This window comes from Tachysurus vachellii, chromosome 12 (assembly GCF_030014155.1).
Source record: "Tachysurus vachellii isolate PV-2020 chromosome 12, HZAU_Pvac_v1, whole genome shotgun sequence".
NCBI lineage: Eukaryota > Metazoa > Chordata > Actinopteri > Siluriformes > Bagridae > Tachysurus > Tachysurus vachellii.
Genome location: NC_083471.1, coordinates 22,228,132 through 22,256,110, shown reverse-complemented (window position 1 = coordinate 22,256,110; position 27,979 = coordinate 22,228,132). Strand labels below are relative to the sequence as shown.

At 39.6% G+C, this 27,979-nt stretch overlaps 1 protein-coding gene across 2 annotated transcripts; it reads left to right on the top strand.

The window, feature by feature from the left end:
• The first annotated feature begins 657 nt into the window (after positions 1-657).
• npdc1b (neural proliferation, differentiation and control, 1b) lies at positions 658-27,803 on the top strand. Of its 2 annotated transcripts, none has more exons than XM_060884288.1 (9): positions 658-969; positions 16,042-16,188; positions 21,444-21,533; positions 22,262-22,492; positions 23,595-23,661; positions 23,833-23,917; positions 23,997-24,073; positions 24,754-24,853; positions 25,142-27,803. In XM_060884288.1, exons 1-9 carry the CDS (start codon positions 747-749, stop codon positions 25,223-25,225), a joined length of 1,104 nt encoding a protein of 367 aa, XP_060740271.1. In that variant the 5' UTR covers positions 658-746; the 3' UTR covers positions 25,226-27,803. The 2 variants fall into 2 exon arrangements, with proteins under 2 accessions (XP_060740271.1, XP_060740270.1); XM_060884287.1 differs by having other exon boundaries at positions 21,441-21,533.
• Positions 27,804-27,979: the final 176 nt, after the last annotated feature.

Sequence of the window (27,979 nt, the reverse complement as noted above, 5' to 3'; positions counted from 1 at the left end):
CTCCTGCTCACTGGATGAATCCATATAAACTTTTTTTTTTTCTTCAAGAAGCTGCTCATCTCCACAGCTACATGACTTTATATACTTCATGCCGCCACATGATTGGCTGACTTTTGATCATCTTACGAATGAGGAATGGTATTAGAAAGAAAGTGGGAGCATAGAAGCCTTTATTATCGCCACATATACATTACAGCACAGTGGAATTCTTTTCTTCACATATCCCAACTGAGGAGGTTGGGGTCGGAGCGCAGGGGCAGCTATGATACATCACCCCTGAAGCAGGTAGGGTTGAGGGCCTTGCTCAAGGGCCCAACAGAGGCATCTTGGCAGTGCTGGGGCTTGAACCCTGATCCTCCAATCCACAACCCAGAGCCTTAGCCACCACTGCCCTTTAGCATTATTAAATGAAACAATGAGTAAGTAGACTTGTTTTTCTTTAAAAACTGCATTAATTATGCATCCTTATTAGGGCTAAATCCTAAACAGCCTGTTTATTATACAACAGTCTGGTACCTAGACCACATCCAGCGCACGTGCATTCGAACCCATCGTTTATTCCTTAATAGTGCACTTAAACTTAGGGCTGTTGGTGTTTAGGACGCGGCCCTTGTGTGATGTGACGTGGCCCGGGTTGTGACGTAGGAGCAGGAGGTTTTTCCCCGCAGAGGGATGCAGCAGGAGGAGGAGGCTGAAGAACAACACGAGCTGAGCATCATTTTTCGGAGATGCTGAACTGATCGCGCATGTTTGTGGACGTCAAAAGAGCCTGTGCGTGTCTCCGTTATTATTCCTCCTCCTCGGTACGGAGGGGGGATGCTAAAGCCGTTAATACCCCTAAAGCCTTTAGAGCTCTCTGTGCTACTTCTAGAGGGATGCCTTCATCCAGGACAGGAGAGGAAAGAAGAGTGTGGGCCGCGCTTTTTCTTCTAGCCAACATCAGCATCAGCATCAGCACCACCATGGCAGGTAAAACATCATGGACAGTTTAGCGCATCAAACATACCATGATCTGAGTTCTTATTTGTGCCAAACACTATACGAGCAATGCATGTATGTGCTGCATAGACTACTGCAAGTCTTATGTATGATATAAATACTACTGGAAATCCTATTGTGGTGTACAGTTACTTTGAATCCTGTAGGTTAGATACATAGCCTACTGATAAATGTATCTATAATATATGTATTGTGATATATATAGACTACTGGAGATCTGATATTGTAGATACATGTTGTGATACTGCGAGTCTTAACTGTTGTTGTGTTACACAGTTTACTGCACACACTATCTGTAAGAGACATACTGATTTACATGTAAATCCTGGCTTTGAGATATGTGTTGTGTTACAAAGACTACTGCAAGTTCTGTCTGTTGTGGCACAGTTTAGTAGAAAAAAATATCTGATATACACATTATATACTGTAAATATATATATATATATATATATATATATATATATATATATATATATAGACTACTATGAATCTTACCATATGGATACATGTTGTGATACATAGGCTAGTCCAACTCCTGGATGTTGTTGATCTACACAGTTTACTGCATATATCGTACACATCTGTAAGACAGCTGTTGTGTTACACAGGCTACTGTGAATCCTATCTGTTGTGTTACATACTGTAGCTTACCGCAAAAACTATCTATAAGATACATGTGTTACATAGACAACTGTCCAGTCTTGTCTCTTTGATACATCTTGTGTTTCATAAATATAGCAAATCCTGTCTGTAAGTTACACGCTGTTATACGAACTGCTAGAGCTCTCTGTGAGATACATGATATCTTACATAGACTAGTTTTAGTCTGATCTATAAGATGGGTGTCATGTACATGATGTGTTACATGGACAAGTCCTATCTTTTAAAATCTGCAATCTCTTCTCTCTGCTTTTCTGGAGCATTAGTTTAAATTAGATTGTATGGACATGTTAGGACAAGTGTATGCAGGCCAGATCCATCTGGCCATGGGGAAAACTGATTATCAAGTCATGTGTGACGCAAGTGTGGGAGATATGGACCCTCTGATCTGTCATCACTAAAAACCCATAGCAACCATTATTGCTAACACACACACACACACACACACACACACTATATTGCTTTCAGTACATCACTTTAACAATTCCTACAGTTTCTCAGAACTCAAAGCAATATTGTTATAATGTGCACTTCCTGGTATCCGTTTAGTGATACCGAATTAAATTGCTTCCTGAGAACATGATAACACAACCCTATAAACATCCAGCACCCAGCAAACACCCTGCAGTGTTGCTCTTTTAATCTTTGCCAGATGAAAGTCAGCCACCCTTTAGCACCACATTTTCGCTGTCACTCAGGCATGCTCGGGAGATAGCACCAGAAAGCACATTACATGTAGTCACCCATCAGCTATGCACCACTAAAGCACACACACGTCTACGTTCCACAGAGGAATGACTTTTACTGACATTTATTCTACATCTGTTGTTACCATAGTTTGTGTAATCAGCTAATTCGGTTTTATCGTCTCTTACGCTGCCGCTGATAATCAGGTGTAAGCAGTGTTTGAGTTTCCATGGCGCAGGTCCTGAGAGGGTGTTCCCACAACCACCATGTTGACTTGCCTATCAGGAGATATTTACTCAACTCAAGAATTGTATATATTCTTCTGTGGTTTGCTCTGCATCTGTTAATTCATTGATAAAACTGGGACCATTAGAGGAAGTAATATCAGTACAGATGTTCTGACCAGTGTTCTCCAATATACACATACAGTTAGACTTGGTAAATCATTAACATATAAGTCTTAGTGATTAAAAGTGTGTTGAAAACCTTCACATCAAATTGCAACACTTAAAATCCTGAAGCTTGTGGCCAGAAAAGTGTAAACAATATTTTACCCATTGCCTGTAAAGCATGAGACTTTAAGCTTACTAAATCCTCATGCCAATTTGTGATGGTAATTTTTTGGGTCCATATTAATATATCCCAAAAACAGGAAACTGGAAATCCTGCTGGTTTTCATTTTTATACTGTAAGACCCAAGACCTGACAGACCGAAAAGCTATCAGTGCTTATCTTAGATGCTCAAACATTGTGTCTGTCCTGGTTTTAGTTCATGACTGCTGCGTATTAAACCCAGCAGCATGGAAAGCAGGTCACGATCAAAGCAGGAGCTCTGTAATTTGGATGTTGCAGAATGAAATGCGTGGAATAATGGTAAATAGACTGATCCACTTTGATCAGCTGCCAGTTTGGAACTCAACCATTGTGCGGAGGGCTGGCAGATGACTCTTCTGCCGCTGTAAGAAAACTGTGAAGTTAGTGATTAAGCCAGGTTTGGATAACCACTTTACACCCATTTTATGTCAGAGGATGTTATATGCAACCACAAGAAGATATCGATTTGATATCATTTGGTTGGATTCAGGGGGTGGAGGGTCGCGGTATTGATTTTGCAGAGGAAGATGAAACCTAACTGGTATAATAGGACTGTTTTGGATATCTCCTGTAGCTTAGAGGCTAAAATATCTTTAGAAGATGAACATAGTGTACTTATTTGGAAAAAAGCAGTGAGTGAGTCAGGACTTTAAATATGTACTAGGTAGCATTTGCCCTTCAGTGGTTAGAAGGTGAATTACAGAAACATACACTGTACAGAAGCTCATGTAAACGTAGCCGAACCTTCCTCAATCATCCGATTACATGATTTCATTCTACTTGGCCAGATAACCTGAGATCCAGACACAGTACAATCTGGAAGGGTTCAGCATGCCTAGAAATTTGGATTTTACCCAATTCATTGTTCATATTCCAGTCTTGCTAACTAGCTAATAATAGCACTGTTCAATCCCCATTCAGTTTTTAACAATCACAAAGCAGCTGTACGTCAATACACAACTTCAGGATATAAATGAAACATTTTAAATGGAAATATATTCTTAATGACCACAGTTTATCTCGTTCTATCTGACTGACTTCCTAACTTTGAAACTCTGAAAGCTACCTAACTTTAATGGTAACACACACTGTATTCTGTCACGTTGCTGTACTCTTCATTAAACACGGAAGGATGTGAAAGGGCACTTGACAAATAGAGGTGAAACAGTATTTTTTTTTCCTATGTGACAAACAAAATATATATATTTGACCTACAAAATAAATATTTTTCAAACAAAATATATGAAATTATAATGTTCAAAGGCTGAAGTTGGTGTCACTGTTACTGTTTTATAGAATTTCCCCTTCTTTATGCTATTTTCTAAGCCTTTTTCACAGCAACAGATGTAAAATGTCCTGCGGTGTGACACCACCCTACAGTAAAGAGAAAATATACAGATATTACTGATTTCAACTGCAAATCACATATGTTAAAGTTTAAGAAGCCTTTTCTAAAAATCATCATTGAAATTCAACATACAGTTGTTGTTTATTTTTTTTTCAAAAAAACTGTACAGTATGTTGTTTTCACAACTGTTTTTCAGTTCCACTCCTTACTTGCACCTTCTTTTCTCACTCACTCGAATAGAAATATTTCATAAAATGAGAAAAAGTCTTACTGCACTGTTTATTTTTTGTGATAGTTAAATTATGCAGTGCTACATGATGATAAAAATCGAATTAACTTAATTAAGGCATTTAGTTGGATTTAAAGTGACGTCACACCACATGACTTCCATGTCACGCCACAGGACGGCATTTATGTTACAAAATTTTGCTTGTTGTAAATATTCCTGTATATTGTTTTTTTATGTAAAAACCTTTTTTTTTATTAAGTTAATATTTGTAAAATAATGCCAAAGCTCTTATGAATTATTCCAAATGTTGCTGGTTTATTTTATAGCTGTTTATATTTCATGTCTCATTTATGTTACAGTCACACCGCAGGACATTTGGCATAAAAGCCTTTAAATAAATAGGAACAAAAAATATTTTTTTTATCCAAAAATAAAACTACAACATAAAATACAGTAATTTGCTTCATTTACATATGATTTTTGTAAGAAATAACACATTTTAGTGAGTATTTACACTATGTTACAGTAAAATCACATGTCACGTCAACCACCCGAAAACAAACAAGCAACCAATGTATAGACCTTTTTATCCCTTTAATTACACCATCTGGTGAACCCCCTTATGTAGTGAGACTTACATACACTGTATTTTTACACAACTGAGCAGTTGAGGGTTAAGGGCCTTGTTTAAGTTGTGAGATTTGAACACACAACCTTCTGAACACTCATCAATTGTTTTTTATCATATCTTTTAAAGTAAAGTATACGGATGAGTTAGCCTTAAGGCCTTAAGGTTGGATTCACACCTCCGCCCTGTGTGGGTGAAATTGCAAGTTCTTCAGGGGTTTCCTTTGGGTACTCTGGTTTCCTCTCCTGTCCAAAACACAGGTTGCATCTCTATATTCTGTTAGTGTGTGTGTGTGTGATTGTGTCCTGTGATGTGTTGGCACCCCATCCAATGTGTATCCAGCCATGTGCCCTGAGTTCCCTGTGATAGTCTCCAGGCTCTCTGTGGCCCTGTGAAGGACAAGTGTTACAGAAAATGGATGGATAAAGGGGTATTCCAAGATGTTTGGAACAGTAAGAATAATTAACATATTAACTAATTTTACCTGATTAAAAAATGATAACATTAACAATAATAAAACATTTCAGTCACAATTGCTATATGAATATTCGATTCTTTTTTTCTGTATATGAGGATATGTATATAAAGAAGTCATAATTATTCACCATAACAGCTACGATACAATCAATCTGTACGGTCTGCACTCCGTCACGAGCAGCTCAAATTTCAAAATACTCGACTGAACAAGAGTGATGAAGGCAAGCGTATAAGGTCTCATTCAGGAAGCACTTAGGCTTAAGGATTAATTAAACCCTGAAGGAAAGCCTGACTAAAAATATGAAGGCACGTCATTCACAACCCGCAAAGCTCACATGCCATGTGGAATGAGGCTATTTTTTGCAACAGCACCCAAAGAAGATAAAAAAAAAAAAAAACAATATCCGTCACACTGCACTTATGTGATGAACCTTGTATACGTCTCCTCTGTACTCGGGTGCTGTGTACTGTGTGTGTTAATACACCTGTAAGCTTCTTTAAAAAGAGATGCTGGCATTTAGTCTGTGCCAAGCCGAGGTGTCAAGGTTAGACGGTAAGCTGCGTACATGCATGCGATTATCTTTCTTTTTTTCTTTCTGTCAGGAAACTTTTTTCTTTCTTTCTTTCTTTTTTCTTTCTGTTTTCTTTTGGTAACTCTGAATCTGTTTCTAGAGTTTCGGCTAATCCGTAATGACTCGTATGCTGCTGCACGTAATCAGACCGGTTGTTATTTATGAAAGAAGAAGGAACCGTTTATTTAACAATTATGGAAGGAGTCCTCAGTGTCAGCACTTTGTAATAGTCAGTAAGTTACCAGTACAACCACAGGAAAGTCTTTTTGTGTTATTAATTTGAGGCAGGAAACAGAGATGGGGGACTCGAGTCATATGACTTGATTCGAGTCAGACTTAAGTCGCAAATTTGAGACTTGAGACTTGCTTGACAAAGTTTAAAAAAAGACTCGACTTGACTTTGAATTGACATTCATGACTTGAGACTTGTCTCGGACTTGAGTTAGATGACTCAGAGATGGTGGACTCGACTTGACTCGAGTCAGACTTAAGTCGCAAAGTTGAGACTTGATACTTGCTTGACAAATATTAAAAAAAGCCTCGACTTGACTGACTTGACATTCATGACTTGAGACTTGACTCGGACTTGAGTTAAATGACTCAGAGATGGGGGACTCGACTTGACTCGAGTCAGACTTAAGTCGCAAAGTTGAGACGTGATACTTTCTTGACAAATATTAAAAAAGCCTCGACTTGACTGACTTGACATTCATGACTTGAGACTTGACTCGGACTTGAGTTAAATGACTCAGAGATGGGGGACTCGACTTGACTCGAGTCAGACTTAAGTCGCAAAGTTGAGACATGATACTTTCTTGACAAATATTAAAAAAGACTCGACTTGACTTTGACTTGACATTAATGACTTGAGACTTACTTGTGACTTGCACATGTGTGACTTACTCCCACCTCTGGCAGGACATAAAGAGACGCTGGTGACTGACTGTTTATAGCTGCTCTATAAATGTGACTAGAAACAGATAACTATCTGAACTGCCATTGTGTCGGTCAGCTTTGTGGTCAGATCTTCATCAGTGAACAGTTGAAAACTTCGTCAGGAAGGAATTATTGTTAAATCTGGAAAGAGCTCATAAATTGTGCTCTCAATTCTTCTCGAATATAAACTGTTGTAGAAAGGACATTATCTACATTTACATTATTTCCTGTCCAGTGTCATCCAAATGAGGATGAGGTTCTGGTTTCTTCTGAGGGAGTTTTTCGTCACCATCCGTCACCTCAGGCTTGCTCATTAGGGATAGATTATAGAGATAAATAGTAACTTAATTATAAACTGTACAATTTTTATTCTGTTTGTATTCTTCAGTGGTTAAAACGTCAGTGGTTAAAATCGCTAAACAAATAAACTGAATTTAAATTGAACGACAAGCAGGATGTTCATTAATAAATTAAATATCATAGGATAGCTCTTGTGGTGTAAGACGAAGAGGAAGAACTCTGTAGGACCTTGAAAATAAGGATGCTGCACATCGCGCTATTGGTTATTTTTAATTAACAGTCAATCCCATTACGATCTAATCCCTTACACGGTGTACATGTGACGTGCAGATCATTTCACCTATACAGTATATAAAGAGAACTGTTTACTCAGAGAGAAAATGTTTGTCGTTTCATTTCCACTTTAGTCACAAGGCTGTTAGTTCTCTATTAAAACAAGACAAAAGTGCGACGCTGACTGAGATGCAGCATTTCTGTGAAAAGGTTACAGCTGCCACTCATATGATGCTTGATGCAAATGAATCATCTCAAACACTCTCAAGTTCTCTCTCTCTCTCTCTCTCTCTCTTTCTGTTTTCCGCTCGTCCTCTTTTTTCTTCCACACGTTATGCAAGTCATTATGATGCTGGCTACAAATTAGCACCATTATTTTTCTGTCAGTCTTTGTTCAAGTAAGTCCAAGTAAAATACTTCTTTTTTTTGTTGTTGTTGTTTTTATTAATTTCTTTCTTAGAAGTGAGACTTATTTGTGCAGTAGTTTGCCAGCTTTTGCATCGCATCACAAACTGCACTAAGAAACACAGAACAGTAAGAAAATCTACTTAAAAATTGGGGTGCCAATACTTCTGCACTGTATATCACAACATATTTAAAAAAGTTCAGGGAAAATCTATTTACATTAACATGGAAAAGTAATTACATTGCACAGTATTTTCTGTTTCTGTTGCTTTTTATATGAATATATTATTATTAGGGCCTGAGCACCGAATGTTGCGAAGCCCTATTGTTTTTCCTCGGGAGTATTATTATTATTATTATATTTTATTTTATTTTATTTATTTATTTTATTTATTTATTTTTTCCCACACATTGCCCAATTGGGGTCCCTTAATATGCTCTTGAAATTTGGCACACACGTCAGAGTCGTGCGACGCCAGGCTCGGGCAAAGGCTGGAATACGGGCGTGGCGGGGGGCTCTGTAGCGCCCCCTGTAACGCAAAAACAAACATTGGTGCACAGATCGGGCAATTATGTACGCACATGTACGAGAGTTGGTACACATATAGATCTCATCGACCCGAACAACTTTCGCGCTATAAACTATGAGCTCCGCCCAACAGGAAGTCGCCCATTTTGGATTGTTTTTTAAGTGCATGCGGTGAACTTTTAAATACTCCTCCTAGGGAATTAATGCGATTGACATCAAACGTGGTGAACATGATGCCGAGACATTGCACTTGCTAAATTGCTAATTTGACACATACATCACATTTGTCGGCTGTTAAGTGTGGACATAAAGGTCAGACAAAGGTGTGTCTCTTAAGTGGCTCACTAGCGCCCCCGTTTGTCTAAAATGTGGGGTTTCATTTACCTACAGTCCCCAAATGGGTCAGTAACAACATAAAATAGTCCACTGATATTTACCCACTTGATGCACTTGCCCACCGTGCATTGTTTTCTGGGAGGCACCGTATAGCGATAAAAAAGGTGCGAAGGCCCGCCATCGCTGCTTGTAGCTATATTTTTACTATGAAATTCTGCAGAACAAAGCCTCTGTTGTTTAATGGTTAAGATTTTTGGATCTAACGTTATTGCATCTATGTTTATATGTAGAGGGATTAAGTAATAGTGCTGTGCCTTCAGAATTCAATGATTCATTCATGTATTGCACTTTCTCCCTACGAATTTTAGGAGGATTAAAGTTTCTGCCCAGTGATAATGGGTTGTCATGACTCATCTTAAGTCCTCAGAATTCTTCATGAGGAGGCGACTCCTTTCTATAAATAATATTATATGATAGTGTGTTATATCACTGTATTGTGCACATGGCAGCTGGATGAACACACTATGTGTTGTGATTACATGCGTGTGATTGATTTTTACAAAAGATTCTTCCTCATATCGTCTCCGGGAGATTTTCCTTGCCACCGTCGCCTCCGGCTTGCTCATTAGGGATAAATTTTAAAGACAAATAGTAACTTTATTTAAAACTCACTCTCTCACACACTCATTTTCTACCGCTTATCCGAACTACCTCGGGTCACGGGGAGCCTGTGCCTATCTCAGGCGTCATCGGGCATCAAGGCAGGATACACCCTGGACGGAGTGCCAACCCATCACGGGGCACACACACAATCACACACTACGGACAATTTTTCCAGAGATGCCAATCAACCTACCATGCATGTCTTTGGACCGGGGGAGGAAACCAGAGTACCCGGAGGAAACCACTGAGGCACGGGGAGAACATGCAAACTCCACACACACAAGGTGGAGACGGGAATCGAACCCCCAACCCTGGAGGTGTGAGGCAAACGTGCTAACCACTAACCCCCCCTTATTTAAAACTTTTATTCTGGTCCTATGCTTCTGTAAAGCTGCTTCAAGACAATGCTAACGGTAAAAAGTGCTATACAGATCAATTGAATTGAAAAAATTGAATTGATTCCAAAAAGTTGGTTTTATCTTTTCCCAGTAATTGTAGATTTGTAGTCTTCTATGCGTTACGTATCCTAAAATAGTCCAACAATTTGCAGCGCTGCAGTTTAGTTGATCACAAAAGCTCTCACAAACAATGATCTATGCTGACTGATTGGAAAAGAGTTAAAACATATATGTGTTTAAAAACAAGACTCAACTGAACACTATATAATATATGCCAATACTTCTGCACGCTATTATATATTATGCTAGTACAATATTTACTCTCATATAGGATTTGAATAAGGAACAGTGCCTTTCTGGATGTTTTTTGTGTCCCTGTACATGTACTACTCAGTGCTAGACCAATACACCTTCTGAGACATTCAAAAAAATCATAATAATTACGGTGGCAAACGTTAGGTCAAATCAGAAGCCCTGATTCCCTGATTTTAAGATCCGTTTCTTTATAAGAAAGCACTTGACGGAGTCAGCTCCTGGCTAAATTGGAAACCTGACAGACTATTCACTCCTATAGTGATTAACAAGATAAATGGGTTCGTGCATCGCAAAATACCGAGCAGATCAGGAAGCAGACACAAATACGAGCGGATGACGAGACTGAAATAGTCTTCAATTTTTCACGTTGATCGATATTCCTGGTGACAGCCCCTGCTCTGGGCTCGCTATTTTAGGCTTGTGAATTTTTATTAGACGTTTTTTTTATCTTCTATGGGAGGAATATAGTGGATGAATGTGTACACTCATCCTAAAGGAATTTGTAGACTTTGTTTGTAAAGCAAATACTGACTCGACTGACTCGATGATTAGTGGCTTTATTAGAACAGACTAAAGATAATTAGGTAGCTGACAGGTATTCTTCACCAAGGGGATGAGCTTTTATACACTGACCCACATTATGATTCATAGCTCCTTTCCCATTACTGAAAAAGCGGTGATTTATATTGAGCTATGACCTGATGCACTCATTTATTTTTCAGACATAATTTCTTTTAGCATAATTAAGATATTGATTGTATCACATGGATTCTATTTCATATTAAACCACGTCATTTTTAGCAATCAGTGAATCAGCAAAAAAAAAGAATCACTTCTTTTACCACATTTCCCTTTTTTTTTTTTTTTTAACTTTTTCTCTGTTTATTAAGCACATAAACCATTTGTGTTCAGTCATATGCAGGAAGACTGAACAGAGAAACAAACATTCATCTCTATTACATAGAATTTATTTTGATAAAATTACACATCTTTAGAAAGTGACTCAAAAGATAATAATAAATGGGACTGTTTCTTCTTTATTCATGCTTTATTTATTTCACCTCTTTTGCTATGTAGACATGCTGATCTTCCACTCCTTCACAAAACCTAATGCAGAAAATAAGCTACGTAAATATAAGGCTTTGGATGGAGTCAGCTGTAGAGGAGATGATTCCTTTTCCTTTGATCACAGATAATCCAAGGTTTTATGAGGTCACTTGTCTCTTGTGGAAAATAAGTGCAGGCCTTATGTGAGTAGATCAGAGTGAATGGGTGGACAAAGTGAAGTAATAATGACTCATGGGAACAGAAAGTCCATTGTTTGTCCTCCTTCTGCTCCTTTAAAGAGAGGTTTATACTTGCTTTGAACTACACAAGATGGTAGCCATGTTTATTCTGCGTTTGTTAGCCATGCTAAAAAATGTAGCATTCGAACCCACCAGAGAACCTGTTTTGTCTATGAACCTTCAGACCAGTTTCTTTTGATTTTGTGATAACAATCACAGTGACAGCAGAAGATTTGAAAATGGAAGCTAACGGACCTCATTGATGCGTTTATCATCGCCATTTTGCGAAATAACTATGGCATGAAATTGCTACCCTGTCAGACAGAGATGTTTTGGCTCTGGTGTGCCATCTAGAGAACATCACTTTTAACTCAGATGTACATAAGGTACACATCATGGCTAAAAGTTTGTGGATGCCTGACTATCACACCCCTGTGGGTCTTCCTTAAACTGTTGTCACAAATAATTGTATCGGTTGTGTTCAAGTACAACAATGTTCGTGTGGAAGAACCCGACTCTGGCTCAACCCCACTGAACACCTTTGGGATGAACTGGAACACTGACTGAAAACATGTTTCTCCCTAACATCAGTGTCTGATCTCACTAATGCTCTTGTGGCTGAATAAATACCAACCCCCATAGCCATGCTCCAATACTGTATCTACTGAAACGCCTTCTCATAAGAGGAGAGTTTATTATTTTTATTATATATAACAGCAAAGAGGGACTAAATCTGGAATGGGTAAGCACATGAGTGTTATGTATGTAAGCAATTGTATGAATAATAGAGCTAGTGTTGCTACATATGGACACATAGGATATAACAGAATTAATAAATCGAGTGGTCAGATCTGAACAGATGGTAATTGCTAGTCAAGCAGCTTGACCCAATGTAGGGGTTTAATTATGTGACTTTATTCACTAACAGATAATAAAATATATGTTTGGACACATACACATACTGAACCTTCCTGTATTTTCCAGCCTTATTTTCAGGCACATCGCTAAATTGTTTTATTTTCTCAAAACAACTTGTCAGCAGTGTTTTATTAGCACTCAATCTACCGACACTAACTGTGAAATAGGCTAAAAATATCTACCAAATGAACCAACTCAACCTGAGATCTGGTATCTGATCAGACCAAGTGGAAAGTTCATACTTTCTATTAGTGTGTTTCAGTGAATACCTGAGAAAATCTCACAAATGGTCCTTGGCTCTGACTCAGATAATGTGCATGCTGTGACCACCATTGTTAGGTCACCTTGAGTTTCGACTGAACCTTGGCCAGGCAGAGACCGTTTCTGGCTCATCTGTCCTTTTCTGGAGCTAATGTGTGTGTAGGTGGCTAGCTGCATGTGTGGAACAGAGTGTTAGGCTTAGGAACTGTCGCCTTCAATCGTCCGACCTGTTCTGTCAACAGGAAGTTACATTAGAGCCATTATTTAGCATTACAGTTTGGTTTGGCATGGATCTTTGTAGTTATATAAACATCTATAAACTTCCTTTGTTTAACTGAAAGAATTTCTGCATTCTTGTGTAAAGTGAAAACACTCATCATTCTCAATACGAGCGTTAAGTTTGAAGTATTATTTAAACTACAGATTTTACCTCAGCTTATCTAATGTCAGTTAAATGATGCTAATTATGGAAGGCCATATTTTCACTGCCTCAACAGTTAATGGAAATGATGGAATATGAAAAATCACACATGAACTCATTGCACAGTTACATAGCTACTAACCTAATTACTTAGAGTTGTAAAGGAATTCTATGAGGAATTTATATCACTTAATTAGCTTGAATTCTCATGTTGCTAAGTCTCTGTCAACAGCATTGGTCATTTACTTCAACTTCACTTAGCAATGATGAGAAAAATTGCTCACAAGCTGATGTGATGATGTCAGTGTTCCTTGAGGAACATTACTGACCCGTGGGTATTGTGGAAACTATTTTAATCCTTTAAAAAATAGGAAACTACAACTAGGTGTCAGCAGACCATTAAATAAGCTAGCTAGCATTGAAACATATTAGCTATTTATAGGATTTGAAATAAAGTGAAATAAACAGCTAAATAGCTAACTAGTTAGCTTGGTTGCTTGTAACGCTCTAACTAATTTAGCATTAACAGAAATAAATTATTCATTACGATGACATTATTTTCAGAAGCTGTAACAATACCTGCATAGTCAATAGATAATAAGGAAGTAATTCATTGGTTTTCTTTTCTCCACAGCTCATTTTACAGTCTGAATTTATTTATTTAGTTTTGGCCAGGCTAAATTTGCTAAGTTTTTGTGAAAAGAGAACTTTTGTAATTTTGTAATGTTTTTTTATGTTAAGCCATCAGTGCCTGTACCTCTGTTTAGCTTGTACATCCTGAATATTTTATTGTGTGCACGGTCACATAATTCATTTTGCTCAGCACGGGCCTTTGTATTAATTCACATATTGAATATAGTATTTAATATAAACATTAATATATACATTATCTGTGTATTATCATCCATAATAATTATAACTGATTGACTAAACTGTCATATGTAATAAATGCTAAAAAATAAAATAATAATAAATTAAAACAGTTTTTCTTCTCCATTACAAACTAAAAAAAGGGAAGATTTTGTCTTTTGTCCTTGTTTAATGCCAATCTGTCCCAAAAAACATCTGCACCCTTAGCACCCTGGTGACTCACACCTGATGATGTCACATGCTCTCAGTTGCCATGGCAGTTGTTATGGCAACTGCAGCCAAGGCACTGGAGGTGAAAGCCATTCACAGGTGCAAGTCAAGGGTTAATATCGACAGATCGGGGTAATGCTAATTATGTGCTTCGCTCTGCACGCAAGCAGCAGTGTTTACTGCATGTTCAACTTTCACACACTCCTCCACACTGCGTGCACCGTCTTGGTTAGATGTTTGCTCGGTAAAAAAGTGTAAGAAAAACACTGAGCTCGTGGCTCGGAGATCGCACGCCAGCTGGTTGTTGGCAGATCTCTCCCTCCCACTTGCCCAGCGTGGAGACTCTAGCCCTGTTTCTGTCCCTGAGACATGATATTTCATCAGAGGGTGTTTATTCGCACTGGCCTGCTGTGTTATCTGCACTCCCACCTGTTCACACACGGTGCATGGTGGCGAAGTGACATCACCGTGACCGCTGTTACAGATCGCTGCTTTGATGCTAAGATGACTCAGGGCCTTGGTGTGTCCTTCAGAAAGATGTTAGGATTTGTCAGGAAAATTAGCCATGACTGGAGGACGACCTTGACTTTATAATAACAAAATATGAACATTTAAATAAAATATATTTTTATCTTACCTTTGGGGTTGGGTCTTCTTCCCATGTGATCAGTCATGAAGTCACCTAGAAGTGAATCAGTGATGATGGATAAACGAAAGTCTGGTTTTTGAAACCTTTAGTAGATGTGAGCCAATAAAAGAATAATGTTAGCTTACTGTAGCTGGATAAATACTGGGTTGAAACCCTGCATTTGGACCTCAACCTCCAAAATTGGGATATGTGAAGAAATAATTTGCACCGTGCTTTAATGTATATAACACAAATAAAGTATATATATTTTTCTGTTTTCTTTTTACCATTTTATGCACCATAAGGACTGACACTTAATTTTGTTGTACCCCGTGCAATGCCAATATCTATCTATCTATCTATCTATCTATCTATCTATCTATCTATCTATCTATCTATCTATCTATCTATCTTTCTAACTAACTATCCATCCATCCATCCATCCACCAACCTAAATTGGAGCCACTGTAGCTTTAAATGCTCTTGAAAGCCAGTCTAAATGAAACCTTTACACAATTCATAGAACATGTTCTAGACAGTTAGTGCAAACAAATTTAATTATTGATGCACTGCACAGCAGTGAAGCACAGCTGGCTTGTTTTCATGTTTCCATCTGCTCCTGAATTGTACTGAATTGAAAATAAGGCCTTTCTTTACCAAAACAGCTGCTCTGCATTGTACCAGCTCAGTCTGATCTAAATGTACTTGTAATATTTTTTATTTTCCTACTGTACACTACTAGTGAGCAATCTTGCTGCATCATGCATTTGTTCCCTTGGGACTTTTGTATTTATTCATCTTAATGACGTAAAATGTTCGGTCATTTACAGTCGATGTTTATTTTATTCAGACTTACGGGAACGATGTTGTAGAAGCTTTAAAAATGTTTTACATCACAGAACAGATGTAGTAAGCTTACATCTACTCAATAAAGTCGATTGATTTTTTTGTCTCTTTTTATTGCGTAATAAATAGGCTGTATACTCTTACGTGCTTAAGGATACTATGCAGTTTGTCTTGTTGTTTTGCTACATTGACTGACAGCTAAAAACTTTACTTATATGGATCTGTGTCTGTGTGTGTCTGTGTGTGTATTAGCAATGGGTCAGTGCCCCCGCAGCCTGGACTGTGCCCGTGAAAGACGTCATTTTTGCCAGCCTGGCTCGTCCCACTGCGGCCCATGTCTGTCTCCGTTCATAGAGAACAAGAGAGGGAGGTGTGTGGTCAGGAGACGGAACCACATCAGTAAGTAACCGTGAAAGTCCACATCAGTGTGTTTTCATTCATCCGGGTCAATTTAAGGCCTTGTGGTTTAACCATGAAGATATTTCCCATCTCGGGAACTGATGAAGCCACTGGGAGAAGTTTATCTATTTGCATTAACGTGCTACAACTGTTACCACAAGTAGACATGTCTGAGAGATCAGTGACCAGGAGATTATCTTACAGGAGCAGTTTGTCCAGATTGGATATAACCATAACCTGCTTAGAGTTTAAATGCCTTCAGAACACAGATGTAAAGAAAAATACTTGTGCGTGCATTCAGACAGGAAATGTAGTTACTGTAAGTGGTTATTTTTAAAAAAATCACTTCTCAAAGTGTTTTATTCCTCTATAGTGCATCTATTTGTCAAATTTATTTGTTATATACATAACCATGCACAGTACGACGTGTACCGAAATGCTTTCTGACTGTCCGTGACATAAAAAATAGAAGAAAAAATGTAATAGAATAAAAATAGAACAAAACGGATCGCAATCGAATAAAACTAAAAAAAAAAAAATAATAATTACAATAAAAGTAAAATAAACTTATTTCAGTAATAAAAAATAGTTTGGAAATGGAAATTAAAATAGAATTATCTGTACAAGATATATGCAATATTAACATATTACAATGAGTATGTTGATGGAAACCTTGTAGCTGTATTTACACTTAAAAATTAAAGGTTCTTTAATGGTTCCTTTTCAGGGAGTCTGGTTCTATAAAGAACCTGTAACAGCCATGTAACATTTCTATAGTATAGAAGGTTCTGCGTAGTTTAAAAAGGATCTTTAGGCTATAAAAATGTCACTGTCAAAAGCCCCTTTTTAGTTCTTCCTGGCACCTTTATTTGTAGCGTCAAAGACGCAAAATGAATCAAACCTTCTAACCAATCAGAATCGAGAATTTAAAGCGTCATGGTGTTAAAAGGATGATGAAGACTAATATGTTTTTACAGTTAATTAATTTTTTAGAAAAAATCCCAACTTTTAGAGAAATTTCCTGTAACAAGAGTGAGTTTGTCATTACCAGCATCATCATCATCTTTATTACCGTCATCCTCCTGATGATCCGTGTCTCAGTCATGTCCAATAGTCGTTGTCATTATTGTAACCGCATGCTTTTAGATCTGACTCATTTTTCTGTGGCTTAAACAGCGTATCGAGCTGAGCAGCTGCGCAGACATCCGAGCCTCCACTTTAGGTAAAATTGGGATGTCTCACTAACACCGATTTCATTTCTCGTCCAGTCCGCGTGATTGCGTGTCTGAAGTACACTCTGGTATTAGGGGCAATCTAGCTGCGATTTTGGAGAGAATGCAATGACGAACATTTGACTCAGAGTAGAGATGATGATTGCGGGTGGGGGCAATAGTTCTGGGGTCAGTAATTTGCTCTCTATATTTCAAGTGGAACATCAGCATTGCATCCCACTCTAGTCATGATCCTCGTCATTAACGTTCAAACATAGCAGCGTATTCTCCATATTTCTCTTTCCTTCCCTATTCCTCCCTTTTTTTTTTAAGTCTTCCTCGCTTTTGCCTCGTCTCGCATCTTTACCTCCCCCTTGCCTTCTTCTTCCTCCTCCTCCTCCTCCTTCTCCTCTCTCACCCACGCAGCGTTCACGATGCAACAGGAGATGTGAGAGAGAGGAGGAATAAATCAAACACAGCTCTCTGTGCTCGGCGCTGCAGTGCCGAGCGATTCAGAAGGAAAACGCTTTCATCAAACGCGCCTGGTTGTAAACCCTTGCTCTCTTTCATCATCATAAAAAAAAATTTATAATAATAATAATACAATTTACTGATGTGTGGGGTAAATAAATAAAAAACAGATCTTTGCTCTAATCGAGCTCGGATAGAGGAGAAGTTCAGGCTGTCCATAACGCCGTGAGTTAGAGCACGAGAGATCGTGACGATCAATACGAAGCAGCAGGTGGAGCTAATAAACACTGCAGTAGTAAAGATCCGGTGATCCGTCCGTCTCCTCTTCTCAGTCCGTCTCACACGTTCAGTTAAGGTTCTCACACGTCGAGGATTGACGGACAGATCCTCGGACACGTTCTCTGATTGTTCTGTAAGGTAACCAGCTGGAGTTCAAGGCTTTCAGTTACGAGCTTGAGATAAAAATGTTGATGGTGCAGTTTGGTGTGAAAGAGCACGTGCTCAGGAGGATGCTGAGGAAAAGTTTTTTTAATTCTTTGAATGGTGCAATTTAATGTTAACTTCTCGCTTCTAACAGCTGAAAAAGATGATCAAATTCTGAGAATCAGTGAGGATCAACCAGTTGTCAGTTCAGTGTGCTTCACTGTGACTGTGACTGACTCAAAGCTTTCTCATTCTGAAAAATGTCATTTGGAAATAAGAAAAGTCATTTGGGGAAAAACAGCATTCAGGAACTCATCTTTAAAATAAAGAGTAAATTAAACCGGGGGGGCACGGTGGCTTAGTGGTTAGCACGTTCGCCTCACACCTCCAGGGTTGGGGGTTCGATTCCCGCCTCCGCCTTGTGTGTGTGTGGAGTTTGCATGTTCTCCCCGTGCCTCGGGGGTTTCCTCCGGGTACTCCGGTTTCCTCCCCCGGTCCAAAGACATGCATGGTAGGTTGATTGGCATCTCTGGAAAAATTGTCCGTAGTGTGTGATTGCGTGAGTGAATGAGAGTGTGTGTGTGCCCTGCGATGGGTTGGCACTCCGTCCAGGGTGTATCCTGCCTTGATGCCCGATGACGCCTGAGATAGGCACAGGCTCCCCGTGACCCGAGGTAGTTCGGATAAGCTGTAGAAGATGAATGAGAGAGAGAGAGAGTATTACAAACACAAACAATCATATAATTGCATACAGGATCAATAGGCCAGTCAGTATCTTTCTTGAGCATGCAGAATTTCTTGTCTGATTGTTGAGCAAGAAAAAGATGATGTCCACTGGGGTGTCGTCTGAAGTCTTGAAATTATTTCCAATATCAAGCGTCATCGCTGGTAGTCCTGGTCCTTCTTCTTGTGCATAAGCAGAGGTGTGTAAGTGCACATCTTCTTGCTGGAACGTTCAGTGTGAACACACATCACTCACACTGTGTAAACTACACAGCCGTGTAGAATAGTGTATAGGTATATGATTTGGGACGCACCTTAAGACCTTGGGTTTCTCATAGCCTGGAATTGATTTACATCTTTCAGTCTGCCTGCTGCGTCACTGCTGAGTATTTATTCCCCTGTCCGTCAGTTGCCATGGCGATGGTTTTCATTCATGACTTTGATGAGGCTCCTCCCACAGTACCAAACTCTCACGTAGACAGAGTAGCACTGCGGGGCTGGCATGCTGCTTTATCCACCCACACACACAGTGCATACATCGGGTCAGAAAACACCCAGATACACACATAGTGCATACATCAGCACACAACAACACACACAGACACACATAGTGCATACATCAGCACACGACAACACACACAGACACACATAGTGCATACATCAGCACACGACAACACACACAGACACACACAGTGCATACATCAGCACACGGCAACACACACACAGTGCATACATCAGCACACGACAACACACACACAGTGCATACATCAGCACACGACAACACACACAGTGCATACATCAGCACACGACAACACACAGACACACAGTGCAAACATCAGCACACGACAACACACACAGACACACACAGTGCATACATCAGCACACGACAACACACACAGTGCATACATCAGCACACGACGACACACACAGTGCATACATCAGGTCACAGCAACACACACAGACACACACACACACAGTGCATACATCAGCACACGACAACACACACACAGTGCATACATCAGCACACGACAACACACACAGACACAGACACACTGCATATATCAGCACACGACAACACACACAGTGCATACATCAGCACACAACAACACACACAGACACACAGTGCATACATCAGCACACGACAACACACACAGTGCATACATCAGCACACAACAACACACACAGTGCACACATCAGCACACGACAACATGCACAGACACATATACACACAGACACACAGTGCATACATCAGTACACAACACACACACACACCATTTTATTTATTCCCTCTCTTAAGCTCTAAGCTCTCGACACATTACATGCTGTGTAGCTGGGTTTATTCCATGGCAGTGAAGCACTTCAGCTAATCATTCTTCCTTATAGTGGTGTTTATGGAGGTGTAACTTAAACTGAGGGCACGTCACGTCCTCACCACATAAAGATATACCCAGTTTAGTCTCAGTACATTTTGAAAGTTTGCTCAGTTAGAAATTTACACTGTATATAAAACGGTTTACACACCCCTCTTAAAATGGCAGGCTTTTGTGACGTATATATATATGGTATATATATATACCACTCACTCACTCATTTTCTACCACTTATACGAACTACCTCGGGTCACAGCATCTCAGGCGTCATCGGGCATCAAGGCAGGATACACCCTGGACGGAGTGCCAACCCATCGCAGGGCGCACACACACACACTCTCATTCACTCACATAATCACACACTACGGACAATTTTTCCAGAGATGCCAATCAGCCAACCTACCTACCTCCCTACCTACCTGTCTTTGGACATGGGGAGGAAACCGGAGTACCAGGAGGAAACCCCCAAAGCACGGGGAGAACATGTGAACTCCACACACACAAGGCAGAGGCCAGAATCGAACCCCGACCCTGGAGGTGTGAGGCGAACGTGCTAACCACTAAGCCACCATGCCCCCGTAAAATCAACACTTCTTTTCTATGTTTCTGCGCTTAAAATATTTCAGATTGTTTTTCACTTAATGTTTCACTCAATGTATGTATTAAGCTTGCAGTATTTTGTATCAATAATCTGTGATTTCAAAATGCTTGAGAGAAAAATAACAAGAAATAAAAAGACAACAAAAGACTTTTGGACCCTCGGTAACTCCATGCGGATGCAGCTAACTTTATACAGAACTAAAATAAGCAATATTGTGTTGTTTAGAAATCCTCTGATATACTCAATAGCATTCAAATAACCTATTTCGAACATATTAGCGTATTTATATCTTATATAAATAATCCCAGTCTGCATATAATCCTGGCACTCATCATGAATAAAATGGCAGCGAGTAGAGAAGGTTGTGAAAGCACTACAACATTTTATACACAAGGCATCACCTTTTTGTTCAAGAAAAAGAAAAACAAAACAACTTTTCTCTCATATGTACAGAAGAAGTGGAGGTGCGTCCCGAGCTAGACGAAGAGATCGACTTCCTCTCTTCAATCATAACCAAAAACAGAGAGACTGAGATGAAACACACAGGTAACACATTCATCATTTCTATTTATTTACCTGATCTAATAAATCCTCGATCCTACATAAGCCCGTTCCCAAACGTGTATAAGTGTATATAAGTTTTATTGTCTTGAAGGTTGACATCCACACGTCCAGGCACCTTTTTAACGGGAGAACAGAAATAAACTTTGTGAAATAATAATCCTTTAAGATAAAGTTGCTGTACCCCGTGTCTTAAAACGTCACGAACGAGGCTTGCTTGATTCGGTGAATGAGAGAATGTTTGAATGAGTGAATGACGTTTTCCTGTTTGTTAGTCAGTAATAAGATTGCGTCTTTCTGCCAAATGACATGATTCTTGACTACATTTAGTCCATAGACTATTTCAGTAGAGACACCACTTTTTAAATCAGGAACTGTTTTAATACAGATCAGAGTGGCGTAAAGAGAAATCACACACAATTACACTTGCTTCAGTAATATATTTTAGCTATGGTATAACAGATATGCAATAGAATTAATAAATACTTTATATCATTTAAGGCAGTCAGTGTAACTGTTGAATTCATTCCACAAATCCCTTTCGAACAGGTTTATTTATGGATTATTATTATTTTATAATCCAAATGCGTCATTTTTAAAATTTGAAATGCTAAGAAGTAAATATAATAACTTTAAAATGATTACGTAACAAAATTACACAATCATGAGTTTGTCAGTAGAGTTTGTCATAACACCTTTGCTTTGCTCTTCAGCGCCCTCTCAGGTTGCCCCTCACCTCAAAGATGACTCTGCAAGGCCAAGGAGTCACAACAGAGTGGAATTCTCACCCAGTTATGATGCAGCTCTACAGCCTGTAACACACACACTCACCACATCGTCCACTACCACCAGCTCCAGCCCCAACACCATCAATCCTCTGATATCAGCCATGCAGAGCGCCCCGATTATTGTACCCTTCCCGTCTGAGGACCACTCTTATATCGGTATGAATTCTGTGCACACTTTATTGTACGTTGGTGTGAGGATAGTCGAACATTCTAATAAAAGTTTACAGATTTAGTTTATATAGTAGCTGTTAGCTCTACTATTTGATGTTAGTAATATTTGTTCTCCACGAGTTTGGATTTGCGTCATTTTTATAAGTCACTGATAATGCAGAAGGGGGCACGGTGGCTTAGTGGTTAGCACGTTCGCCTCACACCTCCAGGGTCGGGGTTCGATTCCCGCCTCCACCTTGTGTGTGTGGAGTTTGCGTGTTCTCCCCGTGCCTTGGGGGTTTCCTCCGGGTACTCCGGTTTCCTCCCCCGGTCCAAAGACATGCATGGTAGGTTGATTGGCATCTCTGGAAAATTGTCCGTAGTGTGTGATTGCGTGAGTGAATGAGTGTGTGTGTGCCCTGTGATGGGTTGGCACTCCGTCCAGGGTGTATCCTGCCTTGATGCCCGATGACGCCTGAGATAGGCACAGGCTCCCCGTGACCCGAGGTAGTTCGGATAAGCGGTAGAAGATGAATGAATGAATGAATGATAATGCAGATCATGTGACGGCTAAACACCTTACTCAAGTAAAGGCAACTTTTGGTAACAGAAGTGGATTGCAAAAGATATATATCTTGGTCTGTCTTTTCCTCAGCTGAAACGCCATCTGATTTTATTTGTAAGCCTTCTGAAAAGAATCATTTTATACATACTTATATGCTTGTCTTGGTTAAGTGTAGCCTCCTAAATGCTTTCTTGTCTTTATCACAGCATAACAGCATAAATTAGGGCATGTTGCAAATGTTGTAAATGAGATGTTTATAAGGCTAACATAATGGTAGCATAATGTGTATTAGTGGGCAAGATCTAGAGGGCAGGATATGCAGATTTCTACTGGTTTTGATATGCGGCGGTGTAATGAGTTAGACGCAGATTTGTTCCTACATTGTGACTTGCGCTCAATTCTGTCCTCATTTCTACGCATGTTGAACTAAAATCAGTGCTTATGTCACTAATCATGCATTAAGGTTTGTATTATAAGGATGCTTTCGCATGTAATTAACCAGTGGACGATTTCTGTCTCTCTTGTGCTTTTTCTCTCCCTCAGTTACAGCAGGAGTTTGTCTTATGGTGGCTTCGGTGGCACTGGTTTTGGTTGGAGTGTGCTGGGTGAGGTAAGAACTTAATCCTCATGATAATCTCATGTGCAGTGATCACAAACAAACTGATCATCACAAATTGCGTCGCTTGTTTGTCGGGGCCAAGCGTGACTGATTAGATCAGTCGGAACTGTAATTAAACACATCCGACTGAACGGGCGGCTTATGTTGTGTTTCCTGTGACAGGATGCAGAGAGGAACTCGTTTGGCACAGAAAGTGGACTACCCGGCCTTCGGGGTGATGAACCCCCACTCTTACGACAGCGCAGCTGTGAGTGAAACACACACACACATATACATGACACATCTGAACATATTTATTGTTTTCTTATTGTCATTTTTTGTTTTAGTCTGGAGATAAAAACTTGGCCCAGAGTGCTCAGATGTACCATTATCAGCACCAGAAACAGCAGATGTTGTCACTTAAGTGAGTAGCTCTACATCACCAGACCAGCTGCACTACCTCATACAGACATTGTCATATCTAATCATAACCTTAATGATATTTATGGCTGCTACCGTTGATTAATCCTCCATTGTAGATAAGCATATGAGGAATAAAACTCTGTAGGTCATGCTGCTATACGGTAATAATACATGTAGAGGTGGTTTGATGCCAAGTGTCTGTCCTTTCCGCCTCAGTGTGTGTTATTTTTGTATTACAGCATGGTCAAAAGTGTGATATTCCACTTATTCATTATTTTATTCATGAACAAAATGATGTTCTTTTTAATGATTTATAGTTAATGAATTATGGAATTGTGAGACAAGTTAGTTCCTGTCCTCACTCGGCAGATACAGAAGAAATAATACGTTATTGCGGGAACTACTGTCCAGTAACGAACAACTTCTGTCCGGTCGGATTTGTGAATTCAAACGCTCTGTGGTATAAACAGAAAATTGTTGATTCATCATAGAAGACACACATTAAACAAAACGCTTTGTGTGAAAGGGTTTCCATTACCTTAATACACAAATTGTAACAGTACTACTACTACTACTACTACTAATAATAATAATAATAATAATAATAATAATAATAATAATAATAATAATTAAAAATAAATAAATACATAATAATAATAACCTGTTGTTCCTTGTATTTAGACAAAGAGATGAACCCAAGATCCCTGAATCAGCAGCTACCTCGGATGAGGAGAATGAGGATGGAGACTTCACTGTGTACGAATGCCCTGGACTCGCCCCAGTAAGCAGCAGTTCTCTGTGTCTGTGTGTGTGTGTGTGTGTGTGTGTGTGTGTGTGTGTGAGCTCTCAGAGAGATCTCTCAGGGTGGTCTAAGATAGGTCAATTCCCTGTAGGTCAGAATCAAGGGTATTATCTGCCACATACAGAGTTATATCCAGTGTGTATTAGTGTTGTTTTGTCATGTCTGGTGTTTGAATCACACTCTCTCTCTCGCTCTCTCTCTCTCTCTCTGTCTCTCTCTGTCTCTCTCTCTCTTGCTCTCTCTCTCTCTCTCTCTCTCTCTCTCTAGACTGGTGAGATGGAGGTGAAGAACCCTTTGTTTGACGACTCCACCCTTCATCTTCATCTTGACCTGCAAAAAAGCTACAACTGAACCCGGACTGTAAATGCGCAATCACGTTCAATACACATCCACAGTCTTACACCGAGGTCGAATCCCATCTGTGATCCATCACGAAGACGGCATAAAGTAGAGGAAGGCAGCTGGGAAATTGAAAAAGGTGAAGAGGATACGGACTGCATGGAATCGAATTCACAAGGGTCAACAAGGGCAGCTCTGGTGTTCCTAGTCATTTTCCGTTTTCCACATTCGGCTCCCTCCGTTCATCAGTTATTGACTGTTACATTGTGTGTAGAAACTGGAAAGTTAACATATCTGCCTAAACAAATGATTTGCCTTCAAACTTACATGTGTGTACACTCTCCTGCATGGATTGAGCATTTCCTCTAATACTCACAACCCTTCCTTTGGAGGAACAATACATTGGCAACCATGAGCAAAAAGAGTTTGTTTTTATTTATTTATTTATATTTATTTATTTATTTATTTATTCAATCATTATGATGTATCTCATGTTTAAATCTTTTGCACATGAGTTCCTGCTCTCCCTAGTCTTGCTGAAATTGTCCACTTTCAGAAGTAGGCAGTGTACCATGGCCTTTACAGTATATGCACGCATCAGTATAAAACATGTCCGCGCATGTCAGTTCCTGTTTTCCACACTGCTTTCTTTCACGGCAAAACGAAGCTTCTAGTATCCGATCTGACCCGGGATTTTTAACTTTAGCAGGAAGGCTTTATATTTTGCATGTTCATGATTTGTTAGTGCCCTCCAGGCGCTAGATGGGGTTTATTGGCACCAGCTCTGGGCTCATAAGTTTCTTATATTCAGTTATGCAACAGAAAAGAAAAGCATAAGCACAGCACAATGAAGAAGCTGATAGTGTTGCTGCGGGGGGGGGTCACGGTGGCTTAGTGGTTAGCACGTTCGCCTCACACCTCCAGGGTCGGGGTTCGATTCCCGCCTCCACCTTGTGTGTGTGGAGTTTGCATGTTCTCCCCGTGCCTCGGGGGTTTCCTCCCCCGGTCCAAAGACATGCATGGTAGGTTAATTGGCATCTCTGGAAAATTGTCCCTGGTGTGTGATTGCGTGAGTGAATGAGAGTGTGTGTGTTTGTGCCCTGCGATGGGTTGGCACTCCGTCCAGGGTGTATCCTGCCTTGATGCCCAATGACGCCTGAGATAGGCACAGGCTCCCCGTGACCCGATGTAGTTCGGATAATCGGTAGAAGATGAATGAATGAATGAATAGTGTTGCTGCTTGATGGTCCCCGGTTCAATCCTGAGCTTTTGTTACTGTGTAGAGTTTCAAATATTCTTCTTGTACCTTTCTGACTGTTTCCACCTGCCTCCCGAAAACATTCCATTGGGTGGATTGGATACACTAAATTATCCTTACTGTAGGTGTGAATGTATGTCATTTTCAGGAAATATTTCCAGTTTGCACCTAGTGTTCATGGGAAAGGCTCCGGATCCATCACTACCCTAGCCAAGCTGAGTACATTAATTGGTTAAACTGGTTAAAAACTATGGTGGCTCAATGGTCAGGGCTCTGGACTGCTGTGGTTAGATGGCATATTCTCTCTCCCCGTCACTCAGAGCAACACTAGGAAATCAATGGGTATCTTTGATGGGGGGAGCAGGTCAGGACCGGTGGTTCTTCATGCATATGATCCCAGAGCTCAGGTCCAATATCGGGTCACTACTCAGCCATCGGATCTTAACTTTTCATTTGTACAATATTGTGAATACTGTGCACTGGGAAATGAGCTCGAGCATAAAATTACTTGATGCTTAAACATATCAAACCTGTCATTGGATTTCAACAGCTAGATTGTAAAATACAACCTACTGTCCGCTCACACCACCTGTGAATTTACTGTACGTACCGACAAGCCACACTATATGATTTATAGACGTCATGATGTTCCTTTCTACCAAAGTAGAGTCAGTGATGGTATTTTCTAAAACTAGTTGTGGTTTTAATATTTTCATAATTGTGCACATATGAATAAGCCTAAATGATATAATGTAGCCTTTGTATAGTCTGTATTGGTCTTACTATGCATGAGCCGAAGCTATGGAATGATAAAAGGGAGTCTGTATGCATTTTCAACACTGCTTCATGACCCTAAACGTACTTACCCTGCTGAAACGTCCCGTTTTATGTTTTGGTCTAAACAAACCTGAGAAAACTGACACAGCAACTGTGAAAACTGGCAATTACGTATTGAATGTGAGCTGACCGCTGCTCGTCCTGACGATCTGTGATGTGCCCTGTTCAATATAACTGCAACTCTGTATAAAAAAAAAGACTTGAGGCCTGCCTGCTCAGTTTGCTGTATTTGTACAAACCCCTGTCATCTCTGCAGTAGACCTCGCATTGCCCCTGGCGATTTGATGGCATGCTCGGTTGAAGTATTTTATTTTTTTATTTATTTATTTTTGCTGCTGGTTCTCAGGAAAACTGCCAACAGTAGCAAGATCTTCATTAACCCTCATCTCCTTTCAACTCGTAAATATTCCCCAGGACGGTCTTGGAGCGACTGTCTATTAAAATGGCTTCATCCTGAAGTATGTTGTCTTATTTTTATTCTTGCAGATACAGAAACTTGATCTGGCCCTTCTTTTAAAGAAGCTTCTTAAACGTGTCACCTGGAAATCACAATAGAAGCTATTACACAGCTTTCAGTAAATGATATTCGATGATAAATAGCTCTGAATATAAAAAGCAAATAAATAAATAAATAAATAAATAAATAAACACTCCCCAACAACTACTGCCTA

What these genes read in the sequence shown, in the direction of transcription:
- npdc1b (XM_060884287.1), top strand. Translation starts at nt 747, where the DNA reads ATGTTTGTGGACGTCAAAAGAGCCTGTGCGTGTCTCCGTTATTATTCC. An exon ending in GTTGGAGTGTGCTGGGTGAG is followed by an intron (nt 23,662 to 23,832) that starts GTAAGAACTTAA and finishes TTCCTGTGACAG; the next exon opens with GATGCAGAGAGGAACTCGTT. An exon ending in CAGCAGATGTTGTCACTTAA is followed by an intron (nt 24,074 to 24,753) that starts GTGAGTAGCTCT and finishes CCTTGTATTTAG; the next exon opens with ACAAAGAGATGAACCCAAGA.